Below are 22,141 nucleotides of genomic sequence, written 5' to 3' on the forward strand. Positions count from 1 at the left end.
TGCATGTATATATATATATATATATAGATGTGTGTGTCTGTGTGTGTATGGATGTGTATCAGAGAGCATGATGGGATACGTGAAAAGAAGCATTCTAATGTACTTCTATGGATGGCAAATAAAGCGTCATTATGTCACACCTGGTTCCTCTGGGTGCTCTGCAGCCCAAAGACATGCAGTTACGCTCATTGGTGTCTCTAAATAGCCCGTTTCTGTGTGTAAGTGCTCCGCCGCGATGGACTGGCATCCTGTGTAGGATGTACCCCCCGCTATGTGCCCTATGCTGCCTGGGATAGGCTCCAGTCCCCCTCCCCCCACGTCAGCCTAGCCCAGATAAGTGGCCAGATGATGGATAGATATATTTATAGCACACAACAGCTTTATTATATAGGCAGAAGCACAGAGTCCTTATTGGGATTTACACTAAGCTAAAGTGCCCTTTCTGTGTGTGTGTGTGTGCAGGAAATCGTGACCATTGTAGTGTTTGGAGTGGAGTACATTGTAAGGATCTGGGCAGCGGGGTGCTGCTGTCGCTACCGAGGATGGAGGGGGCGGCTCAAGTTTGCCCGCAAGCCCTTCTGTGTCATCGGTAAGTAGAAGCTCTCCCTGAGGTTCTCCTGTCTGGCCAGGATGCCGTGGCCAGGACCTGCTGTACATCACCCCTGGCCACGCCGGCACTAATGCATCAAGCTTAAAATGGGATTTTTCTCCCAACTAAGGTAGCAGGTGGAATGAGAGCACTTCGTTTTGTTTTGTAATCGTTTAAATGTTTGATTCTGTCAGCTGTTTTTTTGAAAGTTACAGAAGCATAGAGAAGTAAAATAACACCACAGGGCAAAGGCTTAATCTGTTTATTTAGCTGATGGTTTGAAATCCAAGGCGTCGAGTAACTTTCCCCGATTTAGTGTGACTCCTTTTTTTATGGAAGTAATCTGGGTCACTACGGCACCAAATGAACCTGAACGCTCATTTTTTTAGAATTGGAATTTGGAATGATATGTTTGTCCTTCCCAGACATCATGGTGTTGATCGCCTCCATCTCGGTGCTGGCGGCTGGAACCCAGGGGAACGTGTTCGCCACCTCAGCCATCCGGAGCTTGAGGTTCCTTCAGATCCTGCGCATGATCCGGATGGATCGCCGCGGAGGCACCTGGAAGCTCTTGGGTTCGGTCGTCTACGCCCACAGCAAGGTAACCGGCGATGGGGTGGAGCCCCCTCCTCCACGGGCTTGCAGATAAACTGACAGGGTGCGCTGAGCGAATCACCAGGTCAGAATCGCCGGCCCTGCAGTACATCCAGCAATGCAGGTCCAGAGCATCAAGCGTCAGACACTCACCACCCATGCTGTACACTGACCCAGTGGCTGCACTTCGGTAGGCAGCTCCAGAACCTCATGGTCTGGACTGAGAGGCTGAGGAGAAGCAAACACTCACAGGTCTTTGGGACCCTAACAGCACCTAGTAAAATAAGCTATAGCTGCAACTTGCACATTTTTTATCTTTACTTTTGATACACTTTTTATATATTTCTAGATTTTTAGTACTTATTTTAACATATTACCTTTAGTTTGTTATCCTTCTACTTTTTAAATTAAATTTCATAGCTTCATTTTCGGGGCGGCATGGTGGTGCAGTGGTTAGCACTGTTGCCTCCTACCTCTGGGACCCGGGTTTGAGTCTCCGCCTGGGTCACATGTGTGCGGAGTTTGCATGTTCTCATACTCTGGTTTCCCCCCACAGTCCAAAGACATGCTGAGGCTGATTGGACTTGCTAAATTGCCCATAGGTGTGCATGTGAGAGTGAATGGTGTGTGACTGTGCCCTGCGATGGGCTGGCCCCCCATCCTGAGTTGTTCCCTGCCTTGTGCCCATTGCTTCTGGGATAGGCTCCGGACCCCCCGTGACCCAGTAGGATAAGCGGTTTGGAAAATGGATGGATGGATGGATGGATGGATGGATGGATGGATGGATGGATGGATGGATGGATGGAATTTCATTTTACTGCTGGCGTGCATGTGTCAAATTGAAATCTTGAATCTTCAGCATCAAGATTGGTGACGTAGATCGATCATAGACAGATCATCTTTGGTTGCAGCATTGCAATGCGTGACACAATCTCTAGCGCACACACACACACACACACGCACACACACACACACGCACACACATACACACACACACGCACGCACGCACGCACACGCAAAAGAATAAAACTCAGTGTAGTACAGTGTCAGGCTTCTGCATTTCGCTGTTATTTCCATTTCCTGATTCATTTTGTCGTGATTTTGGTAGCGTGCCTCTCAGAATGTGACCAGTTTAAATTGGCCAGGATGACGCAGTGCTTTGCTTCAGGGAAGGACTTTCACTTTAAATATGCAAAGCAGTAGGCGGCTATGTTGGCAGAAACACATGGAAAAATACACTCGTGAAAAATATACCCTTTCATGAAAAAGCATTCAGATGTAGCTCAGTGGTATTCCCTCAACTCTTAATATGTTTGTGGTCTGAATGATTTGAATGGTTTTTGTTTGCTTTTTAATAATTAATAATAAATATTAATATTTAATAACAAATGCATGTTGAAATATCATGAATTATTAACGTACTTATTATTATTATTAATAATAAGCATACCAAAGACTAATAAACATAATTAGATATTTGAGTTAAGATGTTAGGCAATTATCCATTCCACTAAAGATGGAGCTTATCAAATTATAAAGCTACGTGCACGACGATTATCTCTGACCACTGGTGACCTACTCATAAAAACAAAAAAGCTACCAGTCCTGCATATTGTGTGAACTGTGCACGGTGTTAAACCTAAAAGCAAAAAGCCAACTGTAAAATATTGCGGAATGAATAATGCAGATAATTGTGAGCTTTAAAATTGAGTACATCATATTCTTTAATAGCCTTTGAGAGCATGTGCGTAGAGTGGATATACCCACAGGATGAAAGTCATTCAACTGGTCCCCACCCATCTAGACACACCGAATGTGACTTGACTGGTTTGTGTGGTACCTATAATTAACCTTAATGCACGTATCCCGAGTGTTCGACCACGGCGTGCAAACTAGCAAGTCTTTGATTTCTGGAAAATGTGGGCTTCGGAAGAATTTACATAGATCTGCACATGCTAATTGCGCAGCTTGTGGTGTGGTTTATTTATGATCTAAGGAAGGGACAGGCTGTTACACCATTGAGAAGGATACTAACCAACTGCTTCTAGAAAAATGAATTAAGTGAACATTGAATCTCTCATTGCTGAATAAATAAAGGGAAGCAGATATACTGCCGCCTGACATTAACGGCGTGTTCTTTAAACGGCTTACAGGAGCTGATCACTGCCTGGTACATCGGCTTCCTCTGCCTCATTCTGGCCTCCTTCCTGGTTTACTTGGCTGAGAAAGAGGACAACAAGGAGTTCGAAACCTACGCAGACGCACTGTGGTGGGGGCTTGTAAGTCATTTTTATGGAGATGAGGAGTCGAGCTGCGGCGAGATGGCTAGTGGGGGATGGGGGGGGGGGGGTGGGGTTGGGGTCAGACAGACCCCGCTTACCGAAATGCTAAGTGATAATTGGGTGGTATTCGTGGAATATATTCCCTTACTGTATATTAATGTCCTCTACAGGACTTGTTACAAAGCATCGCATAAAAACAGTCATGAGGTCCATCTGGTACAATAATTAAATGAATGCCATAACCAGGAAATGCTCTGTGTGGTGCAGACACAGTCTTCTCCATTGAAGAAATGCTTTCATTATTACCTACTGGGAACGTGTTACAATAAAGCATTCCTGCCTCTGTGCTTTCAGATCACACTGACTACAATAGGCTATGGTGATAAGTACCCCATAACGTGGAATGGACGCCTCCTAGCTGCGACTTTCACCCTCATCGGAGTTTCGTTCTTTGCCCTCCCAGCGGTACGTGTATAATTCTTACCCATGCATTATGCATTACGCACTATACAATACATACAATACATTACCAACGGTCAATGGCCATGTCTGTCTAAATATGTGGAGTGAACACAATTGTGAGATGCAAATGTAAGAGTGTCATTATTGATATATAATTGGTTTATGGAATTCATAAAGCTATGAGTACTTGGGAAGTGCATTATGGGAGTATCGCTATGTTGAGATGTTCCAGTGAAAATGACAGGCTCATTAGGGATTAATGGTTTATAATATGCTATTGAAGAACAGTGGATGTGCACTTGATCTCTGCTGGAAATTAATGAAATATAAATGACCTCCTGATGTCGGCTGGACACTAATAAAAACCCAAACCCCTATGAACACTAATGAAAAGACACGGGGACCCAAACCCCTACTGGCAGAAGATTTACGTCTTGGTTATAATTCATCTTTAATGGGCCAAAACAAATCCCGAATGTCAAACTTTAAAGACACTTAAATACTGTATCATGATTTTATTTTTGAATATTTCAATATTTATTAAAAAATTTTCATGAAAGCCCTATTAAAAAAAAGCTCTAGCCCTCCATGAATCTTATCGTGGTGGAGGGGTTTGCTCATATTGTGGGGAGGGAGCAGGTGCCGCTGGTACAGCATCCCAAAACATATTGGTCCTAGGTGAGCGGCCGGAGTGTGTGCTTCAAAAAGACGATTACGATTAAGGACCATGTTACCCTGCCCGGACTGGGGAGACCGGGGCCTCCCTCTGGAGCCAGTCCTGGGGCAGCATGGGGCCCAGCCATAAGGGTCCACCTTCCTGTGGGCCCGCCACCTGTAGGTGGAGCCGTGGGGGTCGGGCGCAATGTAGATGCAGGGGACTCAACGGACCCATTGTCAGCTACCAAAACTGAGTCTAGGCACATGGAATATAACCTCTCTGGTGGGAAAGGAGCCTGAGCTGGTGCAGGAGGTAGAGATACTCACTAGATCGGACACAGGAACCAAACTTCTGGGGAGGGGATAAACTCTATTCCATTTTGGAGTTGCCCATGGAGAGAGGCACCAGGCAGGAATGGGTTTACTTATAGCCCCCTGGTTCAGAGCCAGTGCGTTGGAGTTCACCTTGGTGGAAAGAGGGTCATTTCCCTTCAACTTCAAGCCGGGGAACGGGCTCTGACTGTTGTCTGTGTGCACGTGCCAAACACCAGTCCAGACTTTGGAGGGGGGGCTGGAAGGTGCCCCATCTGGGGACTCCATTGTTCTGCTGGGGGACTTGGTAATGCTCAGTAAACCTGGAAGGGTGTGGTTGGGTGGAATGGCCTGCCCGATCCTAATCCAAGCAATGATCAATTAGGGGGCATACTTGTAGTACGTACGCACGGAAGGGGGGGGGGGTGTCTAAAAATTTGACAGAAATTTGCCGGACGATCGGACTCTGTTTAAACAATATATCATAAACGATCTAAAAAAACAGGTTTGCAATGCACCACGGACCTCCGAAATATCTGGTTTAAACGGCGCTGTAACATTATGGAAATGGCGACCCATTTTGTTTTATTTGAAAGTGATTTTATTACAGTAAGTCTCATGACATCATTCTTTTGTTATCCCTAAAGTTAACAGGAACGTTTGTAGCTCCAAAAAGCAGTGCATAAGTCTACTGACGATCGCCCATGCGTACGTATGCGGGGGGGTCAACTACCCAGCGTACGTGTGCGTACGGGGGGAGGGGGGGGTAAAAAAATCGGTAAAATGTGCGTACGTACTAAAAGTATGGCCCCCCATTGGACTTCTGTGCTAATCACAGTTTGTCCATAACAATCACCATGTTTGAGCATAAGGGTGTTCATAAGTGCACCTGGCCACTATTCTGTAATCGTATTGTTGGATCTGCATCCGCATGTGTTGGACACTTGAGTGAAGAGAGGAGTTGAGCTGTCAACTGATCACCACTTGATGGTGAGTGGGATCTGATGGCGGGGGAAGATGTTGGATAGACCTGCTAGACCCAAATGCATAGTAAGGGCGTGCTAGGAGCATTTGGCGAAGGCCCCTGTCTGGGGGATCTTCACACCTCCAGCAGAACTTCTCTTCTCTTCCGAGGGAGTCAGGGAAGATGGAGCCTGAATGGGCCATGTTCCGGGACTCCATTGCTGAGGCGGCGTTGCAGAGCCGTGTCTGTCAGGTCATTGGTGACTGCCGCAGCAACAATCCCTGAACTCAGTGGTGGACACCAGCAGTAAAGGGAGCTATCAGGCTGAAGAAGGAGGCCTTCATGGCTTGGTTAGCTTGTGGGACTCCTGAAGCAGCTGACAGGTACTGGCAAGCCAAGCAGGAAGTGGCTCTGGTGGTTGCTGAAGCAAAAACATGGGTGTGGGAGGAGTTTGGTGAGGCTCTGGAGAAGGACTTTTGGTCGACATTGAAAAGATTCTGGCAAACCATCAGGCGACTCAGGAGGGGGATGCAGGGCTTCACCAACATTATATTACAGCAGGGATGGAGAACTGTTGACCTCAATTGGATATATAGTCAGGCAGTGGAGAGAATATTTCGAGGATCTCCTGAATGCCACTGATACGCCATTTCAGAGGAAGTAGAGCTGGAGAACTCAGAGGGGGACTTGCCCCCCCTCTGTAGTAGTAACAACTCTTCACCCTTCAGTGGGAAGGCTCCGGGGGTGGATGACATTCACCCTGAGCTCTTGAATGCTCTTTATGTTGTGGGGCTGTCTTAGCTGATACACTTCTTCAACACTGCGTACATGTCAGGGACAGTGCCTTTGGATTGGCAGACTGAGGTGGCGGTCCGAAGATATGGGACCGTAGGATGTGTTCCAATTTTAAGGCGATCACACTCCTCAGCCTCCCTGGGAAGGTCTATGCTGGGGTACTGGAGAGGAGGGTCCATCCGTTGGTCGAACCTCAGATCCAGGAGGAACAATGCAGATTTTGTCCTAGTCGTGGAACACTGGACCATCTCTTCACCCTCGCAAGGATACTGTAGGGTTCATGGGAGTTTGCAAACCAGTCTACCTGTGTTCTTTGGGCTTGGAAAAGGTATACGACAGTGTCCCTTGGGAGGTCCTGTGGGGTGAACTCTAGGAGAATGGGGTATGGGGTCTGATGTTGTGGGCCATCAAGTCCCTCTACAGATGGAGTGAGAGTTTGGTTCGCATTGCCAGCAGTAAGTTAAACTCACTTCTGGTGGGTGTTGGATTCTGCCAGGGCTACCCTTTGTCACCAATTCTGTTCACAACTTTTGTGGAAAGAATTTCTAAGTATAGCCAAGGGACTGAAGAGTTCTGGTTTGGGGGTCTCAGGATCATGTCTTTGCTTTTGCAGACATTGGACTGTGACCTATAGCAGACACTTGGGCGGTTTGCAGCTGAGTGTCAGGCAGCTGGGATGAGGATCAGCACCTCCAAATGTGAGGCCGTGGTTCTTGACCGGAAAAGGGTGGATTGCCCTTTCCTGGTGAGGATGAAGTGCTGCCTCAAGCGGAGGAGATTAAGTATTTCGGGGTCTTGTTCACGAGGGAAGAAGGGAGCAGGAGATCGACAGATGGATAGTGCAGTGTTGGCAGTAGTGCAGACGCTGTACTGTTCTGTTGTGGTAATGAGGGAGCTGAGCCAGAAGGCAAAGCTCTCAATTTACCGGTCGATCTCCGTTCCTATTCTCACCTATAGTCATGAACTCTGGGTAGTGAATGAGATTGCTGATACAAGCGGCCAAAATGAGCTTCCTCCACAGGGTGACTGGGCTCAGCCTTATGGATGGGGTGAGGAGCTTAGACGACTGGGAGGAGCTCAAAGTAGAGCTGCTGCTCCTCTGTATTGAAAGGAGCCACTTGAGGTGGTTCAGGCATCAATCTAGGATGCCTCCTGGACGGCTCCCTGGGGAGGTGTTTCGGGCATGTCCAACCAGGAGGAGGCTCTGGCCAGACCAAGGCCTCGCTGGAGATGTTGTGTCTCTTGACTGGACTGGGAACACCTTGGTATTCGCCTGGTGGAACTGAAGGAGGTGGCCGGTGAGAGGGAGGTCTGGCTGTGCTTAGACTGCTGCCCCCGTGACCTGACCCCAGATAAGTGGCAGAAAATGGATGGATGGATCGATGGATGGATGAAAAAAAACGCCCTATACTCTCAACATCACTCACACCCTTACACACGAAACGTTTTTGTAATACGTAGAGGATTCACTCAAAACTTCCTGTCAATTTATTGATTTCTATACCTCGGCACTCGTGAAAAGGCATCAACGCTGTGTTTTTCTGAGTGCCAGCTTACTTTCTGTCCCATAGGGGATTCTGGGCTCCGGCTTTGCCCTGAAGGTCCAGGAGCAGCACCGGCAAAAGCACTTTGAGAAGCGGAGGAATCCAGCAGCTGGCCTCATTCAGGTGAATGATGCACTTTTGCTAAGATAAGTTGTGTAGAAACTGCAGACTTCGCATGGGATATGCAGAGCAGGGCGATCCATAAGAACCTGGACAAACAAAGGAACAGGTAGCCATAGCGAAAAGGCGATCTCAGTTGAGTTTAATTAGCTTCTTTATCCTGGCAAAAGACTGTACGTAGCATGCAGTATTTCTTTGGCCATTGACAATGTATCAGGCCCCACTGAAAGACGATGTGTTTTTTTTCCTCTGAAACATACTGACATGCCATTAGTAGCACGTCAAGGAATCTAGTTCAGTTTCATGATAGATTCCTCTCTGCTGGCATTAGACACAGAAAGCACAAACTAAATGGTGGATTGGTTGAAAAGTTAGTAAGACGTGCTTCACGCCGCTGTTTTTGCGTATCTGCGTGCATTGAGTGGGGAATGGGGAATGATTTTTTTGCCCGTAGTCGGTAGGCATTTACAGCTAGTGAGCTGGGTTGTCTGGTGGGGCACGTGGATGCTGGTTTTCGATTGGCTCCTGGGGTTAACCATCACTTCTGCGTGTTTGTTTTCCAAACCAGGCGGCATGGAGGTTCTATGCTACCAGTCTGACAAGGACGGACCTGCAGTCTACCTGGGATTATTACGAGAGAGCCGTATCCGTCCCAATGTACAGGTAATCTGAGGTGCCTCAGATCAGAGCCCGCTTTTACTTGCATGTCTGTAGATTGTGTCTTCCCAGAATGATCGTAATCGCCTTGGTTTTGGGGGGCCATTCAGAGTTTAGTGTTCTGATGGTATTTTTCCTGGAAACACTGACATTTTTATAGCACAGCGGCACTGAAAAAAGCAAATCATTAGACATGGTGTCAGGTCTCCATGTTGTACTGACTCCATCGCATTATGTCATTGATGTAATTTTCAGTGCAAATCATTAAATAGGGTGCTGTCATTCAACAGTGGACTTTAATTCTTTTTAAAAAATGAAAACTGGGGCATGGATCTAATTGCCAAAGACAAATATCTGTAATCCTGTCCTCCTATTTATGTCTTATTCTGTTTTTCTCTTGACTTTCAAGTGATCCAGCTGTTGATTCAAATCAGGTTGATTCTGGTTTGCTTTTCCACTTCTGCTTATTGATCTACCCATGAATTATCTCTCCATCCTACTTATTCAATTATGGGTCAAGAGAAGAGTTTCATTGCATTATACGTCTTTATGTCAATGCAGGTTACTGTCTCCCATTTATTTGAGAGAAGAAAAAAATGGGGTTTAGTTATTTTGTTAAAATCATCTATTTGTTCAGAATAACCCCCCCCCCCCCACTCCCCATTCTGTAGGCTGATTCCTCCTCTGAATCAACTGGACCTTCTGCGAAATCTAAAAAGCAAGTCAGGACTGTCATTCAGGTCAGTGCAGGATGAATTACCCATGTGTGACTCATACGTATTAGACGGTGAACGGCACAGCCCAGCAGGGTATCCATCAATATCCGAATACATTAACAAATAGGAAAAAAATAAGATGGAACTTAATTGATCCCCACTGAGGGAAATTCCTTTGTCTAGTGGCAGAAAAAATTACGAGAAATAAATACAAGTAAAAAGACAATAAATATGTTAAGGATGCATTTTACATGATATGTACTGTAGTGCTACCATTGTATCAGCATGTGTGTTACATGCCATTGTTAAGCTTTATTATACTCAGAAAGCACTATGGTCGAGCACTTCCCTGCTGTTATAACTGTGTTTGCGAAAACTGGGCGCAAATGCAGCGATGCCCACCTCAGAATGTATCTGCTCTGTCCGTAGGAAGGATGCCCAGGCAGAATCCTCCCCCAGGTCAGCGCTTTCCCCCAACTCTTTGAACTGTGCTGTTTTCCAGGCTGTGCCTAAAAGGAAAGGATGTCATTTTTCTCAGGGACAATGAGTCCCTGTAAGCAGAACTAGAATCCTTAATGCACCTACAACCTGTACAACGTATGACCAAAGCTTTTTTTTTTTTTTTTTAAAGTACATTTTGGAAAACCCTGCGCCCGGAAGTGCACACTATGCGCTACATGATAGGTGCTGCAGGAACTGCGCTGTATGGCAGCGTGACCATCCCAACCTCACGCACACGTCCCAATCACACCTAAAAGTCGGTGCGATTATCCTAATCCAAAACATGCTAATTCCTGTTTACGGCCTGTCTGTCGGAACGGAACCCGGTCATCAGTTGGGGACAGTCTGCATGTCATTTCTGATTGCACTCTGTGTAATTCCTCACATGTCTCACCCCTTATACCCTTTGTATTTGATAACTCCATTTCGTTTAAAACACCATTTTGTAAGACTTAGCCAGCTAGCTGCACCTTATCTTCACCGTAACGCTTATTTTTCCCTTCACTGGGGTTTCGCTCATACTGATTCAAGGGTACTGACAGGCTAAATCAAACTGTCCCACAGTCAGCCTGACAGTCTGAATCGATGTCTCAGCCCTTGACAAATGCGACAAACGCAGCGAGATATTCTCATGAATATGAAATACAGCTCCTGCTGCATACAGTAAAACCCGCATAAGAGCTTCCATGAATTCCAACTGATACATATCATTAAATATATTTCAATAGACAAATTTCACGAGATATATTTTATTTTAGGAACTGGCATATGTGCTTAGATAAAACACAAAATTGTTACTAGTTGCACATTTCGTCCAGCACAAATGCCTAGATTCACATCAATTCCACTAAAAAGAAAAAGCTGGTTATCATTGATATCGGGTTGCTTGGATTAAACGTTTAGGTGGCTGGACATTGTTTTGGGGCAGCAATGCTGCCCTGTTCAAGGCTTCTGCAGCAGGAGGCCTTGCGAGACTCAAAACACTGACCTTCACGTTAGAAATCCATGTGCTTTAGCCTTCACACTACCATTAATCTGCAGGAGTTGGCAAGTTTGGCAGCATAAAATAAAAGAGTTTTCTTGCATGACACACCCCCCACACACTGTGCCCTGCAGCCAAAAGGTCAGCCTCAAGGAGAGGGTCTTCTCAAGTCCCAGAAACTCTGGGTCCAAGGGCAAGGGCTCCCCCCAGGGGCAGAGCAGGTGCAGGTCCCCCAGTGCCGATAACAGCATGGAGGACAGCCCCGGCAAGGTGCCCAAAAGCTGGAGCTTTGGAGACCGCAGCCGTACCCGGCAGGCCTTCCGCATTAAGGGAGCGGCGTCGCGACAGAACTCCGAAGGTAAGGGTAGCTCTGCTGTGTCAGCCCGCCTCATCATTACTCTTTCTGACCTTCGACAGAAAGAAATAAATTATTACTGAAGTGTTTGTGAGCGCTTGGTGTGCGTTTGATGTCGTGCTTTGGGGTATGTGGTTCTGCCTCGGGGTGGGTGTGTTTCTCAGAATGCTTGGGAGATGGTAAAAGAACAGGAATTTTCCATTAATTTAAGGCAGGGGCGCATAGAGGGGCGGGGTCACAGATGCATGGCCTCCAGGTGAAAGCTAGTAGGCCCCTTACCCTGTCACTCAATGATTCAAAACATGTCATTGGCTAATGATAATGCTGGACCCCTGTATGCCCACAGCCTTATAAACAACATGGAATTGCCTCAGCATAAATGTGAGCGGTGGGATTAATAGAGAAAATAGGTTGTGTTTTGTTCTGTGACCACGTTTCATGTTTATGACTCCAACCCATCTGCATGCCCCGCCTCCTCCGTTTCGTGTCGGTTCTGCTGTCGCTGAGATCCTGACCCTCACAGATTCCTTTCCGTTTCTCTGTTTGGTGCCGTGCTAAAGTGCTGATTGAGATGCAGGATGAAGAATTCAGGCAGAAGAGCTCTCCAGGTCAGGCGATTGAGCGGGAGGTTGGCACCCATTGCGGCTTCTTCAGTGACGCACCAAAGCATTTAGCACAAACCCCAGGCTTATTCGTAGCATAATAAATGTGCTTTCTTTACACAATTAGCCTCCGATTCACGTTACAGGTATGTCGTGTCAACATTCCCTTGCGAGACACTGTGACGACGCTGTAAATCCAACTATATTAAATGGCTTTATTTTTCATAATGTTGGCATACAGATATAGCTCATTAACAGCAAAGTTATTACTTAGTGGGTGACAGGTTTATTACCCTTGTGAATTGCATTGCAATGTTTTTGTTTGTGTCATAACCATATTTGTGTATTTATTATATATATATATATATATATATATATATATATATACACACACACACACACATATTTGTACATATATTAAACATGATATAAAATACATACACATACGTGACATATAATGCTAAATAAAGCTCCATGTCTTAATTATTGCCATTACGTATGTGGATTTTTACATATTTGCACTTTTACCATGAACGTGATATTGTTATAATTCTCATTTTACCGGAATCATCCTTACATAGAATACTGGAGACCAGCAATGTTTCGATATCAGATTTGAATGTTTATATTGCACGCTAACCTGTCCTCGGGACGCATCGACTCAGATCGATTATTACAGACTAATGTGGACCCCTATTACTGAAGTAGAAGGTGATTAGAAGGTGATATTAAATTACAAATTAAATGTAATCATGGAAAGAGTACTTGACAGGAGTGTGAGCAGAGGTCAAAATTCTATATTCTGAAATAATTTTGTTATCTCGTTGGTATTGTAGATGCCCGTAAATTCACAATGAGCACCATTAGTGCATGCTGTTTACAACGTGTAGAGTGTGCTTTCGTTTAATTGACTAATAAAAAGATCAAGGCAATGGCCAGGCCATTGATCTTAAAGGTACAGCAGAGTACAGATATCATTTTGTGATGCAAACAGACAGATGTGACTAGTTCAGCCTATTCATAAAACGCTGGGAGCCATTGACTCCACTTTTGCGGTTTACCCAATGGAGTCAACAATGATAGCAGTTGGACTGTACCTTTAGGAGGCGATAATTTAATTTCCATTTAGATTTAAATTATTTCCACAGGAGATGCAGGTGAATGTCTGCCTTTTGTGGTCTGAGAGAAAGGAACATTTTAAACATGGAGCAACTACTTTTAAATGTGTTTTTTTAATACTATAATGCACCTATACATTTTTTTCAGTCACTTAACAGAATTTATTTATGTCTCTCCTTTCCACTTGTTGCAGCAATTGAAGGGTTAATCAGTAAGGAAACATCACACATCTGCTAGGGGTTGGGCCACCAAAGCAAGCAAAACAAACCTAGCCCTATCCGATACCAGCAGGCAAAACTCAGCTATGCATGCCAGCATTCACAGAACATCCCATAAGCACATGACAGGGCCCCGCCATCCCATAATACACGGTGAAATCCCGAGTAAGCAGCTCTGATGCTGTACGCTCTGAAGGCTGCTTCTCCTGCTTCTGAGCCTGCATGAGGGATGCTAATCCGGTCAAATCACCTTCCCGTTCTGGTGATCACTGTGGGCCCACTGCGGAGAACAGCAGAACAGTGAAACCGCACGGCCCATGATGGCTTCAGCCTCCTTGGGCAGATCTGTTGGACTTTCAAGGCTCTGTAGTGTTTTTGAAAATCGATGAAAGTTGATCTTAATGGATTCGTTTATTGCGATTGCGCTTGAAGGAACGTTTCGGCCTTCTACTCCCATGCCATGTCGGCTGTCGGAGGAGGTATCTGAAACAGGTCAGCACTGTGGCACAAAACTATTCACACTCTGGCAGGAAGAAATTCAATTTCTGATTCGCAGCTATAAAAACACTGAAAGGTTGCAGCGCGTGGGGAGCTTTATTAATTTGGCCAGTGTCTGGAGGTATTCAAGTCAGCATTTAAATTCCCATTTAAAGCAGGAACCGTAATTCAGGCTAGAGAAACTAGTGGAGAATTCTGCACATTACTTTACATTTTAATACCAACAAGATCTGGTACAAGACAGAAACCTAAATATTCTTTAAAAATGTGTATGAAATATTTTATATGTATTACGGGAAATGTCAGGTACCTCAAATGACCTTATATGTGCTCTGTAACAATTTGGTTTACAGATGATGTGTATTTCACATGTTTTCAATTCCTTTGATAGTCTTAAGAATTGCTGATTATTTTCGCTACGGCTGATTCAGAGACCCTAGATGACAGACATAACCCTTCAGTTTTATGGGCACAGTCACAGATGCTGCCAGATTCTTGTGCATAACAGCTGAGTCAGGGAATGATATTTTTGTGCCACAGGGCTCAGGTAAAGCCTCGACTAATAAAAATCGCCTCTCTAATTGCGCTGCGTTCCTTCCCCTTTCCCGCATCAGGAAGTTCTGACATCAGGTCATTAACATGCTCCCCGCCAGGTGTCGAATTACGCTCAACATCCCTGGGCTCTGCAAGTTAATGGCCTTCCCTTTGCTGTTGCTTGGTTCCATGCTGACATCAGACCTGAATGGCTAGAGGTTGGGTGGGTGGGTGGGGCAGGGGTCGCGTGGGGCTTATTGGCAGCTCAGCAGTAAGTGTAGCCTATACTGACAGGTCAGTGATGATGTCTGGATTGTGTTTTGTAGAAGCCAGCCTTCCTGGGGAAGACATTGTCGATGACAATAAGAGCTGCCACTGTGAATTTGTCCCCCAAGACTTGACTCCAGGATTAAAAGTTGCAATCAGGGCTGTGTGGTAAGACACTCCAATGGCACGTCTTCCATGTAAAACACACTATGTTTTGAACAGGGTTACTTAATTCTCATTCAGTTTTGTTGACATCGGCACATATTCGATTAGAGAATTACAGCCTTCATGAAACAAAATATTCCTCCTTTCAGTAAATGTTTGACGTGGATGTACCCATTTTGGAGCATGAGCCTTCAAATCATATTCCTTATGATTGCTAGATATAAAAAATGTACATTTTATTTACCATTGGCATGTGCTCCATGTTTTTGGTTTTCATCACAATTGTTACTTGAATTTGAAACTGAATATCCAGCATGCATGAAACATGATACACAAAGGCTGTAGAAACATTGTCCACTGTTTATGTGTAGGGCCATGAGAGCAAAACGGTCTGATTTGATTTTATTTGTCATCGTTGTTTGTCCGTCCGTCCACCCATCCATTAATCCATCTTGTCATAACATTGGCAATAATTAACTTTTGCAATGAAAATATCACTCGCAATATTTTAAAAATAGCTTAAAACCCAGCAATCCTTTCAGCATTATCTGCGTCAGACAGCATTCCATGCGCTTATAACACAACTGAGGCCACTGAACTAAAAGGCCCTGCCAAATATGCTGCTGTCCTGTTATCAAAAGCATTGTTGAAAGTTTGTCATCTTTGAAACTAAACATTTTTTCCCCTCTCCCAGCATAATGAAGTTTATGGTTTCAAAGAGGAAGTTCAAAGAGAGCTTGAGGCCTTATGACGTGATGGACGTCATAGAGCAGTACTCGGCAGGCCACCTGGACATGTTGTCACGAATTAAAAACCTCCAGTCCAGGCAAGATGATAAGCACCCCAAATTCTGTTCAGCTAATCCTGTATTTTATTATTTTTGTTTAGTGTCTGAAATTTCACTTGTAGACCTGCCAGTGGTTACAGCAGCTCTGTTTACTGTGCACTGCATGTCCCATGATCCTCTTGTTCGATGTTCATCACGTATGTTTCTACAGTGACGTGTCACATTGTGTCTTCCACCTTAGAAGAAGCTGACATAGGATGTAGCATAGGCTAATTTGTAATTTCCAGGTGCCATGATGTTTGTTGGTTGGTGGGTTAGGATCTTCACCATTGCACACATACTGTTTTAATGTTATAAAACAGTCCACGTCCATAATTGCTGAACATTTTACCCTCTAAACTTATGTCAAAGCTTCACGATTTCAAAGGGTAAAAAAACACTCTTGGATAAAGACCATGACTGTGGGAATGTACAAAGGGATTTTCGGATCTGAAAAAGCCTTTTGCATTGCAAGCATGGCGTGAGATTCATTTCCTTCAGTCCAAAACAGTCAACACACCCACCTGATCAAACTGTCTTATAAATCCACACTCCGAGTTTTCTCAGTCATTGAAATGGAAAAGCTTGACGCTAAGTAAACACAAGACATCCTCTCACTTAGCAATACAGATTCCTGTATGTCAGACAGTAGAACACATCCCCATATGTATATGAATATTGTCCAAGCTTCAGGAAGCAAAAGCGGGGAAAAAAAATGCAGTAACACTTTACTTAAGAGCATGTACTTAGTAAATTATAACCACATACATAATGTATTATAATGCATATATGGCTATAAATATTTATAAAGAGGCAGAACACATTATAATCATGTTTATTATGCATTATGACTACCTTATGAAGCTCTTATCTATAATGCACTATAGATGCCTTTATAATGCATTATAATGGTATAAGCATTAAGAATGCTTTGTACTGCATTATAATGGTATCTATAATGCATTATAGATGAAAGCTTCATAAAGCATTCATAATCTATCATAATCTGTACAATCAGGTGGTAATATTAATAAGTTAAGCTTATGCCATTTAAAGAAAACAGATTTCACGTGACGTGCGTGTGGAATATATTTTTACTTGTATGTCCTTGTCTTCCAGCTAGTCCCTGTTTTTCCGTTTCCTTTCATCCGATGTCTGTCTTCTCAACACACACGTTCATTATGCATTGTGCTGGTGTCTTCTCTATTTGCCAGGATAGATTTGATTGTGGGCCCCCCTACCCCCTCAACTCCCCGCCATAAGAAGCACACAACCAAAGGACTCAAAGAATCACCCCAGTACTCGCCTAGGTTAGAATTCACCAGACTGCATCTGTCCCATCAGCTTAAAAAAAAAAACCAAAACAAAAAAAAAAACTACTTGTTTTTGCTTCCCGCTACGCGGCTTTAGATTGACCCGAGCAGAAGAGAAAAGCAAGAGCTAGTGACTGAATTATAATAATATTTATCTCCCTTTAGAACCACTCTGAAGTAAAACCATCAGCATGGTTCTTGCAGGGCGATATTAGGTATGATTGCAGAAGAAAGGAGCCTTTAAATCCCACGGTTAGGTGCGACCTTCACGCACTGTCAGTCACTGATGTTCTCAACCTGCCACCCATTCATCTAACCCTATTCCCATTGGTTGCTTCGTTACTCACTACTGGGAGTTAACCAAGCAGTGACTGGCAGCATCCGATAATGCACCCTAAGAAAAGTGATGCAGAGAAAGGGCATCCTTTCTCCCGTCAATCTGGAAAGCTAGCATCATACTGGACTAGCATATTTCTGCAACTCATAACATTATTTTACATCATGCGGTTCACCAAACACGCAGTCGCATGTCTGCGCATACTGATGCCCTTATATTTTGGACACATTATTTCCAAACCCTTGCTTACGTTGCCACATCTTTTGATTACATACTGATTTATTTTTTTTTGCATTGCAATAGCTGAAGCAATCCGTCTCTGCTAGCCTAGCGCTGCTATAGATATGGGTAAGTATGCAGTCACATAGCTTAAGAAAAAAACTGCGCTAATGTGCCTGCAATGCAGTAGTAAGGAAGGAAGGGATCCGAATGGCGAGCGGCGGCGAGCGGTCATGCCAAGCGAACACGCCGACAGCTCCGCGCACCTGCATGCTGGCATGAAGCATAATGAAGTGTGTCCCAATTCGCCACTTTGGCCCTGGCAGGACAACCTTTTTTGGTTCTTACTGGTTCCACGTGGTGTCTGTGCAGGACTCGGAGAGCTGGGAAGGCATAGTCCTTCAGGAGGAGCAGCTGCCTGTTTTTGTGTATTAGACAAAGAGTTTAATGACCCAGAAATAAATACAATTTTGGGTTATTTTGATTTTTATCAAATACATGTATATTTATATATACATGCAACACGCACACATGCACACGTTTGTATTCATATCTTTGTAGGGACTCTCCATTCATTTCTATGGGGAAAACTAATCCCAATAATTACAAGCTTAACCATAAGTATCCATATAAAATGCATGACTTTTGGCATTATTAATTTTGTAGTTTTTTTTTATTTCAGTCACACAGTTTTATAGAATTGAGTTTCCCCTGTGGGGACTGAAAAGGTGGTCACCCCCCCCCCCCCCCACACAAACACACACACAAACACACACGTGTCACACAGACACTCAGAGGTTTTCTCATTCTGCATACCTATCTAGTACTGGGTAGGGTCCACTTTTACCTCCAGAACCACTTCAAGGATAGATGAGCTGAAAGAAGCCATTCTGTACACCACTGCTGTACTGAGCCGTTATTTTCTCATTAGTGGCTTTCCTGTTAGATTTAATGAATCTGGCCATTCTCCTCTGACCTCTCATTAGCAAGGTGTTTTCAGTCGCGGAAATGCCATTAACTAGATGTAATTTGTTCGTCGTGCCAATCTGAGTAAACTTTTAACGCCATAATGTGTCATGATTTAGGGGGCAGCATGTGGCTCAGTGGGCTAAGCCTGTCTCCTTGTAATCAGAAGGTTGCAGGTTCAAACCCAGCCTCATCTCGTCTGTGGGTCCTTGAGCAAGACCCTTAACCCCCAGCTCCCTGGGTGCCAATACGGGTGGCAGCCCTTTGCTAATTTCCCTACAGGGGATCAATAAAGTATCTATTATTATTATAATGTGTGAAAGTTCCAGGTGGATCTAGATCCTCTGCTTGCTGTACATAATCAGTTGCTGTTAAGATTCACTGTTTGAAGGCACAAGCTATCTGCATTAGCTGGCCTGTACGCCTAATAAACTGGCCAGTGAATACTGCTTTTTGTCGCAGTACATGTCAGTGTTCTTAGGAACAATTTTCTACTCTTACCTTTAAAAATAAGTGATTCTGGATGCTTGTGACAGCATAGATTATGCTATAGGCAAGTTTATGGATAGGTAATAACATGACAGAAAAGTTTAGGTCTGAAATGAGAATAGAGTGGTCTCAAAGATATTTCCGGAAAGCCCTGTATTTGCATACATATGATCGGAGCATCTTCGGCCGGGCTATGTCTGTCCCAGCTTGCACAGCACAGCAGCACGTCAAAGGTTTCTGTTAGCACCATGGACATTTCAAGCAAGTAATGGAAGAGAATGACTTGACCAATGGGCCTGAAGGATCTATCCTTTGTCCCTCCCCTCCCTGTGACCACCCTCATCCCATTCCAGGCAGTGCACGAGCCTGCGATCTCCTCACCCGCTCCCAGCTCGTACCCGCCTGTGTGTGGCCTTTGCCTCCTACACCTCCTTTCTAGATGTATTTCTCTGTCTGTTGATCTGTCTGTCCTATGAGACCTACCGAGCTGCATTTATTGTTGACTGATAAATTGTTTTCTTTCTCTAAATATTAACAATAGCAAATATAAAAAGGATACAGATCTGGACATTTTTTCCTTGACGCGCGTGTGTGTGCATTAAAAACTTTTTAACACTTGATTTTTCAATACAGTCCTTTTCACCTTTGAAATGTGAAAATACTTCTCTGCTTTTAAGGTTCAAGACTGACAATCAACCAATTAGTAAAACATTTGTGGAAAAATAGCAAAATGCATTTCATTAGTAGTATCACCCTCCATTATAAGCCACTTATGAAGTTATGATGATGGATTTAACATTAACCTGTGACATACAGGATCTGGATATACTCTCTTGATATTAGAACACATTCATCAAGGATCTGAACAGGAGCTAATTTAAATATTGTTTCACTGATTGATTGATTGATTGACTGACTGACAGGCTATTTACCTCTGTTCCATAAAAATATGCCAAAGCTTTATGCTAGGTGTCCCTTCCTCTCCCAACTGTTAGAGTTGATCAGATAGTTGGTAGAGGCACCCCAACAACAGATAAGGACCGGCCCAAGGGCACCAGCGAGGGCGAGATGCAAGAGGACCTCAGCATGATGGGACGTCTGGGGAAAGTGGAGAAGCAGGTCAGTATTCATTACCCAACTGGGCCTCAATAAAGAAGCATCTCATTGCTGATTCCTGTAGGAGTACTGCTGTCCTCCACGACTGGAGCCACGTGTGACATATTTTGTCTTCTCTGTAGGTGATTTCCATGGAGAGGAAGCTAGACTTCTTGGTCAACATCTATGTGCAGCGCATGGGCATTCCGCGGGCAGAGACGGCTGCCTACTTCGGATCCAAGGAGCCCGATCCGGCTCCACCCTACGACAGCCCAGTGGAGAAGACTGGCTCCATCACTAAAATCATCCGCTCCATTAGCTCAACCGGCCAGAAGAATTTTGATGCTCCACCCTCATGTGCCGGTTCTCAAGGGCAGTGTCCTCCATCTACGTCCTGGCAGCAGCATCCCCTCAGCGAGTCCCATCCACGCAGTCAGGGCAACTCGCCCAATGGTGACCCCTCCTTGGTGCGCATCCCACCTCCCCCGGTTAACGATCGCTCTTCTGGGGGAAGCCACCGGGGGGCGTCTCATCACGCCCGCAGCGAGAATGGCAAGGCACAGCCTGAGAGTGACACATCCGTCTCCATCCCTTCGGTGGACCACGAGGAGCTGGAGAGATCTTTCAGTGGCTTCAGCATCTCCCAATCCAAAGAGAACCTGGAGTTCCTGAACAACACCTACTTCAGTGGCGTGGCCCGTTGTGCCAAGGTCAGGCCCTACATTGCTGAGGGCGAGTCTGACACTGACTCTGACCTCTGTACCCCTTGTGGCCCCTCCCCACACTCTGCCCCCGGTGAGGGGGCCTTTGGAGACAGGGGATGGTCGGGTCCCAAGTAAGTCAGACCAGGGAAGTCTACACTACACAATCAGTGCTTCAAAACCACAGCCTGTAGTGAAGGAACTGCGAATTAGGCTGTACACTCAGCTGGTTTTAATGTCCGAGGTTTTCTAATGGGTTACATTTATCTAGCTTTGATGGACGGCAGATGCGCTTTCCCTCACGTATCCATGCATTCATTTCTCAGAGTGTATTTCACACTAAATATTGTCTATTCTAGATCCGCATTGCATCTACACTTGCCCTCATTGCTAGAGACAATTGAATGTAGCTGGCAATGTTTAACGTAGTCAAAGGAGGGAATTCAGATCACTTTGCTCAAGGTGATTATGATTGTAACTGTGGAATCTTGGCATTGATCGCCATCACACCTCCTATCTACACCGCTGAACACATCCTGTCATATGGAATGCCTTACATGACAGCAGGGGCACTGTAAAGGGGGGGGGGGGGAGTTAGGACGATTCCAAGGGCCCTTGAGTGGCAGGGGCTTCTGGAAATTATTGAATTGGTCTGGGCTGGGGGCCGAATATGATGTTTTCATGGGGCCCAGGATCTCCAGTGGCAGCCCTGCATGACAGCATCAGTGTGCCAGTATAGGATAAGTGCAGAAATTGCTTTATGCAGGGATTTTAATGCACGGGCTGAAGCCCAGGAGCGTCACTAAAAGGGGTCCTCAGCTAACCTCGTTTGATGAACTTTTATGTGACCGTCGAACATCTTTTTATGATTACCAACCAGGGTTAACAACTAAGTTCAACTAACACTTTTATCCTAAGCAATTTATACTAGAGGGAAGGATCACAATTTATGCTTGCAGGTATTTGAATCCACAACCTTGTCGATACTAACATAACACCCTACAGGAGCTCACTGGTATCACGCCATATCACAGAAAATGAAAGGGAGCACTCTGACACTCAAAATGCCCAGGGCCCTTTGACTGTGCTAATGTACCTCGGGCTTTATGTTCAATAACACCTTTGTAAGCTACACTACATATAACTTCTTAATAAGCAGTACATACATATTCGAGAATCTGTGCGTCACTAGCTGTCGGCAGCTAAGTGATGGGCTCTGTGACCGGCGCTTCATATATGGGTGTTATAAAACCGCCAGTACA

At 44.8% G+C, this 22,141-nt stretch overlaps 1 protein-coding gene across 5 annotated transcripts in view; it reads left to right on the plus strand.

Annotated features, from left to right (window-relative positions):
- The window catches only part of LOC125747120 (potassium voltage-gated channel subfamily KQT member 2), a 31,570-nt gene extending 10,105 nt beyond the window's left edge, over positions 1–21,465 (plus strand). The window contains exons 3-18 of one of the 5 annotated variants that reach the window (XM_049021907.1): positions 463–589; positions 1,015–1,190; positions 3,337–3,462; positions 3,820–3,930; positions 8,227–8,322; positions 8,888–8,982; positions 9,648–9,716; positions 10,122–10,151; positions 11,310–11,533; positions 12,091–12,138; positions 13,445–13,462; positions 14,828–14,936; positions 15,628–15,759; positions 16,974–17,069; positions 20,079–20,202; positions 20,322–21,465. In XM_049021907.1, the coding sequence (XP_048877864.1) occupies positions 463–589; positions 1,015–1,190; positions 3,337–3,462; positions 3,820–3,930; positions 8,227–8,322; positions 8,888–8,982; positions 9,648–9,716; positions 10,122–10,151; positions 11,310–11,533; positions 12,091–12,138; positions 13,445–13,462; positions 14,828–14,936; positions 15,628–15,759; positions 16,974–17,069; positions 20,079–20,202; positions 20,322–21,017 (2,277 nt within the window). In that variant the 3' untranslated portion in view covers positions 21,018–21,465. Of the gene's footprint in view, positions 1–462; positions 590–1,014; positions 1,191–3,336; positions 3,463–3,819; positions 3,931–8,226; positions 8,323–8,887; positions 8,983–9,647; positions 9,717–10,121; positions 10,152–11,309; positions 11,534–12,090; positions 12,159–13,444; positions 13,463–14,827; positions 14,937–15,627; positions 15,760–16,973; positions 17,070–20,078; positions 20,203–20,321 lie in introns of those variants that run through there. The other 4 variants (XM_049021903.1, XM_049021908.1, XM_049021904.1 and 1 more) reach the window with 4 other exon arrangements.
- The last annotated feature ends 676 nt before the right edge of the window (positions 21,466–22,141 follow it).

The sequence above is a fragment of the Brienomyrus brachyistius genome, chromosome 8 (genome assembly GCF_023856365.1).
Source record: "Brienomyrus brachyistius isolate T26 chromosome 8, BBRACH_0.4, whole genome shotgun sequence".
Classification (NCBI taxonomy): Eukaryota; Metazoa; Chordata; class Actinopteri; order Osteoglossiformes; family Mormyridae; genus Brienomyrus; species Brienomyrus brachyistius.